We start from the raw sequence: 13,272 nt of genomic DNA on the forward strand, positions 1-13,272 counted from the left end.
CCAGCTAATTCCCTGAACATGATGCATAGGTGATTTCTCTTTCCTAGCAAAGTTTAAAGTTCTCAACATTACTTGAAAACCTGACAGCTGTTAGTATGATTTTAAAGTGCCTTCAGTATGTGATGGATTATATAAAGACCACGAGATTACCTGAAAATATGTTCTTGAGATTTTCTACAGCAGCTGCCAGTTGACTATGTTGCACTACGGCATCCTTAACATCCTTGAGGTTTTCTATGGTGTTGATGCTCTGTCTCCAGTCCTTATTGACATCTATCAAAGACTGCTGAATGTCCTTCACATCGTTAAGTGCATTGTGCAGTTGACTTAAACCTGTTCGTACTCCATCTAACTGTGACTGTATTGCTGCCTTAAATACAAAGAAAAAGACAAAGAAGGAACTCTTATTGATCATGGTAAATTTTGTATTTTCAGCATTTCTCAGGAATTTTCATTTCTGTACCTAACATTTTCAGAGAAAAACCACACCTGAAAAGCTTACTAGAAATATGTAACTTACTCTGTGCATGTGCACTTATTCCTTTTTTTTTTTTTTAAGTTCTGAAGTTTTATCTAGTTTTCAAGGACCTAGACACAAGTGATTCAGCCACAAAGCTAACATGGGAACATAGGTAGACAGATCATGATCATTATAAATCTATATTAATCCAGGATCATGGGAAAGCAGAATGAGATTTCTTCACATTTCCTTCTTAAATTAATTTCAAAGGATATCAGAATAAAGCTGATCCAGATGTTTCAACAGAATGCTTGGTATGTACAGATTCACAGAGCATTTTCCTAAAGCGATTAACAAAATTTGACTGGCAACTGAAAATGCTCTAAAAACCAAACTCAAACCCTCTGGTCTATTATGCCTGAAGGCAAAAACCCGAAATAACTAAAAAGGAATTAAGTCAAAATACAACAAAACCAAAAACTGAATAAAATTTCAACACTGTGAAATATGTATTAGATTATTTTGGGAAAAAGAGAGGTTATTGACATAGGTATCTCTTGTGACAGGTGACACTTGAAATAAAGCCTTTTTGAATAAGCTATTAGTCCTGAATATCATTCGACATCCCAGGCACCTTATAGAGCATGCATTACAGTGCATACTGAGTGAAAGAAATCAGATCACATCCACAACAGTTTTTATGTATGTGTTTTTTAAAAGATGTGACTAAGATGAAATCAGGTGAGTGGAATATGAAACTGGAAATAACAGACTTCAAATACAAGCCAAAGACAAGACATCAGTGAAAACAGAGTTGCATATCTCAAGGACTTGAAGTAACCAGTAAAGAAATGAGATACTAATGGGTTTGCTAAGATCAAAACACATTTTTTGCCATACGCTTAAGGCCAAAAATTTTAGGCAGTTGTGGAACATTTTGTCTGATACTAGAAGCCAAAGAGGAAATCCTGGTAACTATGAACAACATTTATTGTGTTTTAAATGCACTGGGAAAGTCCCAGAAAAATGCAGTGATTCTTAAACTATTGCTGTTTATGTACTTTCAAATTATGACATGCTGATTTTATTGCTAAAGCTGTATTTTCCTGTCAGACTCAGTACAATTAAGCAGTCGTAAGGCATTTTTATACAGTATCTATTTACAGAACTGCTGCATTAACACATTTTTACCCTACAGGAACTGAGGTAATTAGGATACTCAAACACTCTGGATGATATTCAAAACACAATCTCTTGAAGCTGAGAATAAGGTATTTTAAAAATCATACCACCATTAATTCTTTAATACAATTTCTTCTGAGGCAGAGCTTCAAGTATTACATACTCACACTTTTGCCTATTTAACTTGAGCAGGAACTTTATTACGTTCAACCAAAACAATCACTGATCTTAGTCACTAACACAAATGGCCAAGAAAAATTCTAAACCCAGATATCCACCCACGTTCAGTTTGTGTTCTACTAATCACATGGGGCCAGGGAGGGGTGAGGAGTGGGGGAAGGGGGAGAGGCATGTCCTAGCATTGTGGACTTTGCTTCCTAGAATGCGTATTCATCATACATTGGACCAACCCTCACCATACTGAAAAAAAAAAAACCAACAAAGCCAATCAACCAACCAAAAAACGACCATAAACCCCAAACAAAACCAAAGCCAAGCCATCCTAGGAACACTTATCTTTCTGGTCCTATCCAAAATAGTAATTCTTATGGGAAAAACTGCTTTGTCACTTACCATCATTTGTTTCAGGAATGCACCCTAAATGCATTTAAGGGATATTTTGCTTCTTTTTGGTATTTCTGACTATCTATAGATGACTGAAGGTAACTCAGCAAAAATAACATGGAAACTAGCCATAAAGTGGATTTAGGCATTTGCAAAGCTTACAAAAAATACATTTAGTCATCACTGTCAATAGAAGCATACAGTAAGCAAATGACTGCTCATGTATTATAAATAGCTCACAGTAACTAAACAACTGATCCATTATTAATAGACCCCACCACATGCTTCCTGCCTTATATCTGAAAAATCCAGTCCAAGTCATCAGCGTAAGTTCTGTTCCTATGCTACAGACAAAATTTAACATGTAATTTGCAAACACATTTTTTTCACTGTGGAAGAAGATGGGGTCTCTTCTACTTCATCCAGCCTCCCATAGAGAAAGCGCCATCAAATACCTCTGGGATAAACCAACTTATTCTTAAGTATAAGATTAGATACAGTGTATACCAGACATTTTTATACTGTAAACAAAACAATATTTCCCAAAACACTCTTCTAAGGCTCTACTCCAATTACTTAAGACAGAGGTCAAAATTACTGTTGGATAAAGAGTACCGGTGACAGAAGAAGTCACATAGAGATCCTAAACATAGAATGACCTTACTCACATTTTGGGCTATGTCTGTGTATGTGCATGTGTGTGCATGCACTCACATGTACACATGTGAATGAGGAGGGAATCACTGGGTACACTTCCACGTGAGTGTCATAGATTTTAGCCATCTTCCATAAACCTGTGTAACAGCCAGAGACTAAACAGACTGACCTTTTTCAGATACAGTCATTGATTTTTTGTTACAAGTTCAGCATTCAGTCATTAAGGTAAAGGTTAGTTGGCTAACAAGCTACACAGCATGAAGGTAGCTGTCCATGGACAAACTGTCGAAGTTACAGGACATAAGAACACTTGAAATGCTTGAATAAAATTTCATTAAGATGTACACCATTCAGCTGTGTTACTTTCAGGACGCAAAGTTTCTGTTTTAGACACAGATCAAAGATATATATCCATAGCTTAAAATTATGTGGATGAAACTGTAGAATCAAAAAGCAGAAGGGGAGGGAAAGGGGAAGTAAAGGAAGGTAAATTGATGCTGCATCACAGATACTCAGGTTTATCAGTTTGTACCTTGAGTCGAGCTTCTACTGAAGCCTTCTTACGAGCTTCCCTCCTGCGATACTGCTCCACTTTATCCAGCTGATCAGGACGCTGAAGCATTCCTGCTACTCTCTGAACAGCTGTTGCAACTGCTTCCCTATCTGTTTCCTCCATTGTTGATCAGGACCTCAAAGTGCCATCATAATTTAACAGTACTGAAAGGAAATATAATATATATTTAGAAATAATTTTTATTTTCATTTGATGGTTATGTGCCATTTAAAAATTAATGACGGGAGAACTATGGCAGTAAAAACAGTGCAACTTGACAGAAACATCATTAGACCATATTACAGAGCAGTAAGCAGAATTATACAAGAATCGCACTTACAGTCAATTCTGTTTCATTAGGTTCCCTATCTGAAATGCTCTCCCGTTACCATTTTTCCATTTGCCTTGCTCGCCGTAAGTTACAGAAACCAAACCAAAGCCAACAACAAATATAAAACACAAAAAACCAAACCAAACACCCCCACAAGCCTCCACCAACAAAACCCCCAGCAAATCTTCATCTAAAAAAACAGATTTTGTCTAATCTGAGAGTAGGTTTGCCTATTACAAGGTGAATAAGACAAGCACAAAGGAATCTTCTAACAGGTATAAGCAAAAATCCTAACTCTTCCTGAACTAGAGTCTGGTGGAGCTGAGAGAACCAGAGCCACCCTGCAGCAAGAGGTCAAATTTGCTACCACCAGTGGAGAGAAACATAGCTGTGCAAACTCCAAACCCAGAGACTTAAGTATAAAACACTTCCACTTAGACTTCTGATGGATGATTTTATTTTATTTTTTTCCTACCCTTATTTTCAGTTCTTCTCACAGTATCAGTCCATCAGAGGTGTAGGTATGCAAGGAAAAATTAATCAAGTATTTCACCTAAGTCTCCAGCAGGATTTCTAGTGAAGTCAAGACATGCATGCAAACTACTATGCAGAAAAGGTCAAATTTGCTGTCCATCAAACTACACCTGTTCTCTCAAGCTTCACTAGCTAACAGAAAGCAGGGAAGATCCCAGATACCAAAGATGCAAGAACATGGTGTTCACAGAACTTCAAGGAAATCGTCTGGAATTCCTCATTCCTCCCAATATTTTTCCATCTGTGTCTTCAGTCTTGTAATCAAACAGAACATTTTATGTTCTGCTGCTAAAACTACAGATTATACTCTCCCATATCCATATTGTTCCTTGAAAGTAGATACCTACTTTCAAAGCAGTCTGCATTCGTGTATCCAGCACATCACTTAATCTCAACAGAATAGTGATCTGATGAATAACTGTGCCAAGTGTACTGAACTGGAAGAGCAAAAGCAAGAAAGCTCATGGATTGAGAGGACAGTTTGACAGGAAAATGGAAACACCTCCTGCCCCCCCCAGCAAAAAGCAAAACACAACAAGGGAAGCAAAGGCAATTTCTCACCACCTCCCACTGGCAAACTAATGCTCCAAACAGTCTCTGAATAACAACCACCCTGGAAGCCAAAAACCTCCCCTTCCTCCTCTACCCTATCTTTTATTGTTTAGCATGACATTATACAGTAGGGAGTTTTCCTTCAGCTGGTTTGGGTCAGTTGTGTTCTCTGTCAATCTATTGCACATCCCCAGCTTACTCAAGGGGAGTGGAGGGCAGAGCAAGAAAAAGAAAAAGCCTTGACACTGCGCAAGCAGCCTTCAGCAATAGCCAACATGCTGGTGTTTTGTCAGCACTGTTTTAGCTACAGATTAAAAACACAGCATCATAAAGGCTGTTATGAAGAAAGTTAACCCCATCCCAGACAGACTTGGTGAAGCATCAGTACAATTAGTCATTTCAGAACTTACTGGAATCAGAAAAGATTCCAAGACAGGTTTCCCAAGAGCTAGTATGTAAGACTATGTCTGAAATTCCTTCATCTCAAGATCTGCATCTCTAGTATCTTCAAAAATCACGTGTACATATGCATTTATTTCAGAATTATTTCTACAGTATAAACTCATGTCTGTCTTTACCTCCTCAGCTATGCAACCATACCCACCCCTTTTCTACCTAATGGCCTGTTTAGCTCAAATGATGTTTCATTTCAAGGGCACACAGTGAAGTGATGAAGGGGAATGGCTTTAAAATGAAAGAGGGTAAATTTAGATAACATGTTAGGATGTTCTCTACTCTGAGGGTGGTGAGGCACTGGAACAGGCTGCTCAGAGAAGTGGCAAATGCTCTGTCCCTGGCAGTGTTTAAGGCCAGGTTGGATGGGGCTCTGAGCAACCTAGTATAGTGTGTGGTGCCCCTGCCCATGGCAGGGGTCTTGGAATTATATGATTTTAAGGTCTTTTCCAACCCAAATCATTCTACAATTCTGTCACTTCGTACTCAACATGTCATGGTGGATAATATATTCCTAGCACTCACACTCTTGAATAAATACAGTGGTTTTGTTTAGCCCAATCCATTTCATAGGATCATAAAAATCAACTAGGTTGGGGAAGACTTTTAAGATCAAGTCCAACCATTACTCCAGGACTGCCAAGGCCACCACTAAACCATGTCATGAAGGGCCTCATCTACATGGTTTCTGAACACTTCCAGAGACAAAAGCTATTAGTGCTATATATGCATTTAAAAAAAATATTTTAAAATATGAATTTACTACAGAAATATCTGCAGTAGAGAGCTTTATACTGACTTACTTCCTCTATTAACAACTCTGACTACATTCAGCAGAGTTAAGATAGCACGGAGCCACTACCCAGGCACATTAAGCATGAACAAAATCAGCAGTCAGCATAGTGTAACCGATTACATACTAACTTGCTGAGGCAGACAGGTTGTTGCACGACTACCAACCATTCAAAAGGAAGAACAAACTTCAAAAACAATGCCAGCTTTGCACAGAGGCTGTGAGTCAAAACCACAAACACCTTCAGAGCAAGAAGCAAACAAAAGAAGTCCCAAGCAGCCTTGGAAAGGCTTCAGCTGCAAGCACACCCTTATCCTCCAGCAGGGATCCGAGCAGCCAGCCAGCGGGGCGACGCGCTCACAGGCGAGGCCCCTGGCCCCCCCCCAGAAGCCAGCTTCTGAGCTAGAGGCGCACAGGGACACCCAGGTTTGGGACACAACCCCCCAAGACAAAGCCCGGAGGAAGCCGTGGCACTCCCAGCCGACAGCCTCAGCGCCGCCCGGCTCCTCCCGGCCGCACTATCCGTCGGAGATGGCTCAACTCGAATTACTTGCACTGACGCAGGTGCCCGTCCTTGCTGGGCTGAAGACGGACACCTGATCCCGGGCACGCAAGACAGGCTGCAGCTCCGCCGCACCGAGCTCCATTGGGCCCGGCAGAGGCCCTTGGACGGCTACCACGCCAAAAGAGCCCTCAGCACCCGCTTCGGCCTCATCATCCCGAGGGTCTCCCTGGACCGGCTCTGTTTGGCCCGGCCCAGCCCAGCCCGGCCCACCTCCCGCCTTCCCCCTCCGCCTCCCGCTGACAGACTGCTGCCGCGACATCCCTGCAGGAGGCAGCGCGGATTCGTTCACCGACCGGGTCACTGGTGCGGGCCGGAAAGAGCCACAGCTCCCACTTACCGGGTGCAGCCCGCCCCACGGGAAGGCACTGACAGGCGGCAGCGCGCACGCGCCGGGAGCCCCGCACGCCGCGCAGGCGCAGAATGAAACCACCACCGCCTCCGCCTCCTTATTCCCCTCCGTGGGTCTCCACTGCTGGTGGCCTGTGCACATGCGCGCTGCTATCCTTCATCTGTTCACTGAAGAGGGGTGCGCCTGCGCCCACCGGGGGAGCGGGGGAAAGATGGGGGCTCTTGGTAACCGAAAAGGCCTCTGGAAGAACGGTTTATGCTGGTTTAGTGTCCGCGGAGCAGCGCCGCTTGCGCTCCCCGGGGAGCCTCGTCCCGGTGGCGGGACGGCAGAGTGGGGGACGCCCACATCGCCTCAGAGCAGGCTCGGGGCTGCAGCCTATGGGGCTACCGGTGGCACATCACTGTTTTCTTCCCTTAGGGGGCTGTCAGTACTTTTGGGGCCTGATTCGAGGTCACCGAGATCGGTTAAAAAGATAAAGTGCAGAAGTCCTTTGCGGCATTAAACATGTGAGTTTGAGTTGTAACCTGTTGCAGTGAAAGCTTGGGGTATCATCTGGAAAAGGAAGCCTGTGAAGTAAGGATGCTGCAGGTGGATAAGTTTAAAATCATGCCGTGCTTTATAGATCCATGCAGAAGTGGATTTGCCTGGCAGAGCAAAAGCCCCTTAACTCAGCCGTGTCCTCACACGCTATTCACGACTTGGGTTGCTGTCACGCCGAGAAGGGCTATGTTGAGCCTGTTGTGGCTGCGGGACCCAGCTCGCCACAGCCTCCCCTGGCTTTGCGCAACAGAAACGCTGGGGCTCAGGGGAGCTGCTCGCTTAGGATTTAGCATACATGTTGAGAAGAACTGTGGTGCATTTAAAAAGACAAGTAGCTATGGCACCAGCATTGGGTTGGTGGATACGGGGGGAAACTGGGACAGCCGAGGTGCCTCCTGGGGACTGGTTTTGTGTACAGGTTGCTATAGTAGCTGCCAGCAGCAATCAATGCCTGGACAAAAAGCAGATTTTAAAGCCCGCTTCAGGTAAAGCAAGTGCTTCGGCCGCGCTCTCTGTAGTGCTTTGCGGTGGGACCTGCGGCTGCCGTGTAAGACGGAGCTTAACCTGCCCCTCAACGTGTGAGTTCCTAACTGCAGCAGGCTGATCAGAGGGAAATGGCAGTTCTGAAGTTAAAGTTTTGGTAACAGGCATCCTGACAGGAGCTTTTATAGCTTTGTAAACTGCTTAGATCTTCTGATTTTAAATTAGTAACCAGAAATGGAGAATGTTTTCTTCTTTTCTTTGGTAGTCTATCATATCGGTGCAGTAACAGGGATAAAAGTAGTGAAAGTGTGGTTGGTGGTTACCGTGTAACATTATCTGGTCATCTTCTGTATTGTGGATTTAGGTTGTTTTTCGTGTGGTGGTGGAGATGGAGGAGGCTCTGGGAGATGAGACTGAGTTAGGGGGAACTGTCGAGTGTAGTTCCTCTCCTGGTCGCTCTACACAGCAGTCATCAGAACTGAAAGCAGTGCAGCTTTCCTCCAAACCCAACATCGATCTCTGTCCACCTCTCATTGCTATAAAAAAAGGTAAGGAAGAAAAGATGTACTTCATGTTGCCTTTGTATGGAGAAAAAATCCGGGAACAAAATGGGAAACTAATTAAGTACAGTGTTCAAGTTTGTACTTATATATACTGGGTGGGCACATGCTATTCTGAATGTGCTAGTGTAGGGACTCCAATGTGCAATTTTCAGCTTTATGAATAAACATGTACATATAAATAAATGCTTTTATATATATGTGTGTATTTACAAAGTCATGCACAGTGCAACTCTGATCCCTTAGTAGATTTCCTAGTGTTCAATCATAGTAACATGATTAAAACCATTTTTTTCTGGCATTAAAATGAGTCATGTTCTATAATATGGTTTATAGTATGGCATCTGTTTTCTGGAATATATTAAGTGTGATAGTAGATTGAATAAGTGGGCATATGTAACCCATAGGACCCAATGGGATGCACCCATGAGCGTAGAGGGATCTGACTGATGTCATTGTGAGGCCATGTTCAATAATTTTGGAATACTCATGGCAACTGGGAGAGAGTCACGACACTGAGGTGTGAAAGAAAGCAAATGTCACTCCTGTCTCCAAGAAGGAGGACCTGGGGAACTATAGGCTAGGCAGCCTCACCTCAATCCCTGGGAAGGTGACTGAGCAGTTAATCCTAGGTACCATTTCCAGGCACATGAAATACAAAAATGGTGATTGGGAGCAGTCATCAGGAATTCATCAATGGAATAAATGCTTCACTAAGTAGACCATGAGCCTGGATTTCAGGATGGCTACAAGACAATGCTGTGGCTGTTTATCCTATTACCAAGGAAAACTACACTCCTTTATAGGGAGTTGTTCTGTCTCCAGCATTACTTCCTCCAGCCACCTTTAACCCCTTCTGCAGTTGAACCTTCTTGCTCTACATGCCAGATTTTTCTTGGGTCACAGATTACCCCTGCTGAGCCATTACAATTTTAATTTCACCTTCAGTCCTGTAAGATCCTCATAGAGAAGCTCATGAAGTGTGAGCTAGTTGAGCACACAGTGAGATGGATTAAAAACTGAACAGGCAAACCCAGAAGGTGGTGATCAGGGGCACAATGGAAGCCGGTAACTAGAGGTGTACCCCAGGAGTCAGTACTGGTTCCCTGTTTAACACCTTCATTAGTAATCTGTATGACGGGTAAGAGTGTACCCTTAGCAAGATTGCTGATGACATGTAGCTGGGAGGGGTTGGCTGATAAACTGGGGGATCATGCTGTCACCCAGAGGGACCTGGAGTAGCTGCGGACTTGGGCTGAAAGGAGCCTCTGGCGGTTCAACAGGGGAAGTGCAAAGTCCTGCACCTGAAGAGGAATAAGCCCAGGTACCAGTACGTGATGAGGTGTGACCAGCTGGAAAACAGCTTGGCAGAAAAGAACCTGGGGGTCCTGATGGACAGCAAATGGAAGGTGAGGTAGCAATGGGCCCTTGTGGCCAAGAATGCTAACGATACTGTGGGCTGGATGAGGAGGATTGTTGCTAGCAGGTCAAGGGAGATGATCCAGCCTCTCCGCTTAGCACTAGTGAGGCCTTGCCTGGCGTCCTTGGTCCAGTTCCACTCAGTACAAGAGACATGGACATATACTTGGGGAGAGTCCAGTGAAGGGCCGTGAAAGTGATGAATGCACTGGAGCATCTCTCCTATGAGGGAAGGCTGAGAGAGCTGGGACTATCGGCCTGGAGGAGAGGAGGATCAGCGGGGAAATCTCATCAGTGTGTATAAATACCTGAAGGGAGGGTGCAAAGAAAGTGGAGCCAGGCTATTTTCAGGGGATATCCAGTGGCAGGACCATAGGCAATGGGGACAAACTGAAATGCTGCAGAACCTGTCTGAACATCAGGAAATGCTTTTTCACTGTGAGGGTAACCAAGCACTGGCACAGGTTGCCCAGAGAAGTTGTAGACTCTCTCCATTCCTGGAGACACTTGGAAGCTGTATGGATGTGGTCCTGGACAACCAGATCTAGCTGATCCTGCTTCGGCAGGGGTGTTGGACCAGATGACCTCCAGAGATCCCTTCCATTCTCAACCATTCTGTGATTCTGTGAGTAATACACCATAATCAGGGAAAAAGAGACATAATCTGTAAGAAAAAAAAAAAAAAAAGGAAATCAGTGCTATTGGAATATTAATTTTAGTCACAATCTCATAATTTGTTTAGAATAGGTTTAAGAATAGTTCCTGAAATTTTAGTGAGTTGCTGATTAGCACTATTGCATGCTCTGCTGAGGATACTATTTGCTCTTAAGGATGGGACCTATTTTTTCTGAAAAATAAAATTGTTGCTTTTGCTTGGACTAAAACAAAGCTGTAGCAATTACAAATAGTGTTGTTCAGTGCTTGCAAATAATTATATTTTTGAAGGTAACTAAAATAATTTTTCTGTTAAGAAGAGATAAAGCAATTGTAATTAAAATATTTAGAAGAGAAATGGCAACTGACTGAAAATAAGTTATAAGTACATGAACACTCTTATTTGTTACTTAAATTACTTCAAAATATTCAAATCCCAATTTCTAGGAAAAACAAAAGCATGCAATAGATTTTTTGTTACATAACTTGAAGGGCTTTGAAGCCTCATAAGGAGGCTTAAACAAGCAGCAGAAGATGATTGTACACTCTAATGATATATGGCCTGGTTTTATTGTAAATACTAGCAGTATTTATTCTTCAGATGCTCCACGTGCTCAAATTGTCTTGCAAGCTTCTGTAAGTAGCAAGTTTGTCAGAAGTGCATGAGACTGACAATCGGGATTTAGATGAAGAAGTAAAAGAAGAGGAGTAACTGGGTGACAATAGCAAGTGTGAAAAGTGGCAATATTTCAGAATCTCTATTTTTTCCAGAACTGATTTCTTCAAGCTAGTACCTTAAATTGCTTTTTCTTGCCTCTATTGCTATTGGTAGAGATTGTTGGAATTGCACTTGAGATAAAAGCCATTATAAGACACCTTTTCCCACTAACAGCTTCCGAGGCTGAATAATTAGATTTGTCACTTCTTTTAACTAGACACAGAAAGTAAGCATCGTAGACGTGGAGGGGAACTGAAGACAAGGAGTGCTGAGCTAGCTTCTGCTGCCACAGTATCACCTTTGACTGCTGTTCTTCCGGCAAGTGTTTTATGCTAAAATAGGTGGTGACTCAGCTACCTTTTTTCTGTTAAATTTTCTTCTGTATAGACTATTCTTGAAGTCTTCATTGACAAAAATTTGTCCTCATACTGGAGGTCACTGAGTTTCTTCACTGCCTGTTAATTACAAGGAAAAAGAACAGTGAACCACTCAAAAAGCATATATAGTGTTAGGCCATTTACATTCTGTGCTCACACTGTGTTGCTGGGATTTTTGCTTTGGGGTTTTTTTTGATCGTCCACTGGTTAATCCACTTTCTTTGCCAAGATGAAAAATAAAATTGATTAAGAATGTTTGAATAAGGTAATTCTGCATCAGGGCAGACATATGCAAAACAAAAGGTCCAGCTATTGACATGGAAGCCAGAGATGATAGAAGACCGACTGGATGTCATCCAGCTTTTTGGTTTTTTAATCCATGAGTAAATCAGGATTGATCAGTTACAAATTCTAGTTTAGGGTACTGGGAAGATGATGCAATTTATCTTTTCTCTCCAATAAAAATTGTGATGTGTGGAGACACTCCAGACATCCCCAGACTTCACGTACTCACGTCAGTGGGAGATTTGTGTAGAAGGAAATGCTCAGTGGGGACTTTTTCCCCCTAATCTTTATTTTTTTTCGTGGCTTCTGAAGATTGTCTGTTGATTTAAGAATGTTATTAACCATATCTATTTTCAGTCTTGTTCATGCTATTATGAAGATGTAAAAAAAATCCTTTGGCTACATAGATTTCCTTCTTTATCATTCTGCTACTAACATTATATGACCTACATATTAAACATATGTTCCAGTATATTTGTTCCAGTGGTGACTGCTTTTATAGTGGATTTGTTTTATTTATTTCCTTTGAGAAATAATTCTGGCCCAACAAATTAATTATTACTGATCTTTTCCCTCTGCATTTCTTAGATTATTTTTTTTAATGTTTCTGCCTGAAGTAGTTTATGAAACCAGCTTAAAGATCAACATTATAAAATACAATCTTTAAGTGAGGAAAAAGAATCTCTCTCTGACAAATTTTTGTTTTCTAGACAACTGGTAAGAAAAGTATAGTGCTTTCCAGTGAAACTAGGAAAGAACTAGCCAAGCAAGCCAAAGTCACCAAAGAAGAGAGAAGAGCTCAGATAGATGAAAGATACAAGTATTTGATATCAAGATTAGCATATGGGATAGGCTTAAGTGAGCAGCAAGTGGAGGAGGCTGTTATTTCTGATGACAAGGTAAATATTAATTAAATTAATATTGTTATTATTATTAAATGCATTACCATAATTTCCAGTTTTTTAAACTATTTCACATTAACTACAATTGTAATTTTGTTTCTAGTTTCAATTTATAGAACAGTTCCTTGCCCCTAGTGGGATTAAAAAGTTGGTCTTCTTTTATCAAGATGTATTGCAGGTATGTTTCTGTTATTACTTTTGAAAAAGCGAAATTGCATTTTAAAAAAAATTAATATGACTGTTGCAAAATGCAGAAAATCTTAACAGAGATTATTTTTGCTATGCTTGCCAGTGGGGAAAGGACACACATGTTTATATATTACCATCCTGGTTTACATGAA

General features: G+C 41.7%; 2 protein-coding genes across 3 annotated transcripts in view; one reads left to right on the forward strand and one right to left on the reverse strand.

Moving 5' to 3' along the window:
* Positions 1-7,061, reverse strand: part of EXOC3 (exocyst complex component 3) — a 28,262-nt gene extending 21,201 nt beyond the window's left edge. The window contains exons 1-3 of one of the 2 annotated variants that reach the window (XM_061351445.1): positions 6,934-7,061; positions 3,396-3,580; positions 151-370 (exon numbers count right to left, since the gene is read on the reverse strand). In XM_061351445.1, coding sequence (XP_061207429.1) covers positions 151-370; positions 3,396-3,539 — 364 coding nt within the window. In that variant the 5' untranslated portion in view covers positions 3,540-3,580; positions 6,934-7,061. The remainder of the gene's footprint in view (positions 1-150; positions 371-3,395; positions 3,581-6,933) is intronic. The other variant, XM_061351447.1, reaches the window with a different exon arrangement.
* A 756-nt stretch (positions 7,062-7,817) lies between these two features.
* Positions 7,818-13,272, forward strand: part of LOC133211254 (dynein axonemal heavy chain 5-like) — a 156,472-nt gene continuing 151,017 nt past the window's right edge. The window contains exons 1-5 of the mRNA XM_061351450.1: positions 7,818-8,109; positions 8,381-8,564; positions 11,585-11,685; positions 12,740-12,928; positions 13,035-13,109. Of these exons, the coding sequence (XP_061207434.1) occupies positions 8,405-8,564; positions 11,585-11,685; positions 12,740-12,928; positions 13,035-13,109 (525 nt within the window). The 5' untranslated portion in view covers positions 7,818-8,109; positions 8,381-8,404. The remainder of the gene's footprint in view (positions 8,110-8,380; positions 8,565-11,584; positions 11,686-12,739; positions 12,929-13,034; positions 13,110-13,272) is intronic.

This window comes from Neopsephotus bourkii, unplaced genomic scaffold, assembly GCF_033783945.1.
Source record: "Neopsephotus bourkii isolate Nb327-2 ecotype Australia unplaced genomic scaffold, CSIRO-AGI_Nbou_v1 NB_591, whole genome shotgun sequence".
Lineage (NCBI taxonomy): Eukaryota > Metazoa > Chordata > Aves > Psittaciformes > Psittacidae > Neopsephotus > Neopsephotus bourkii.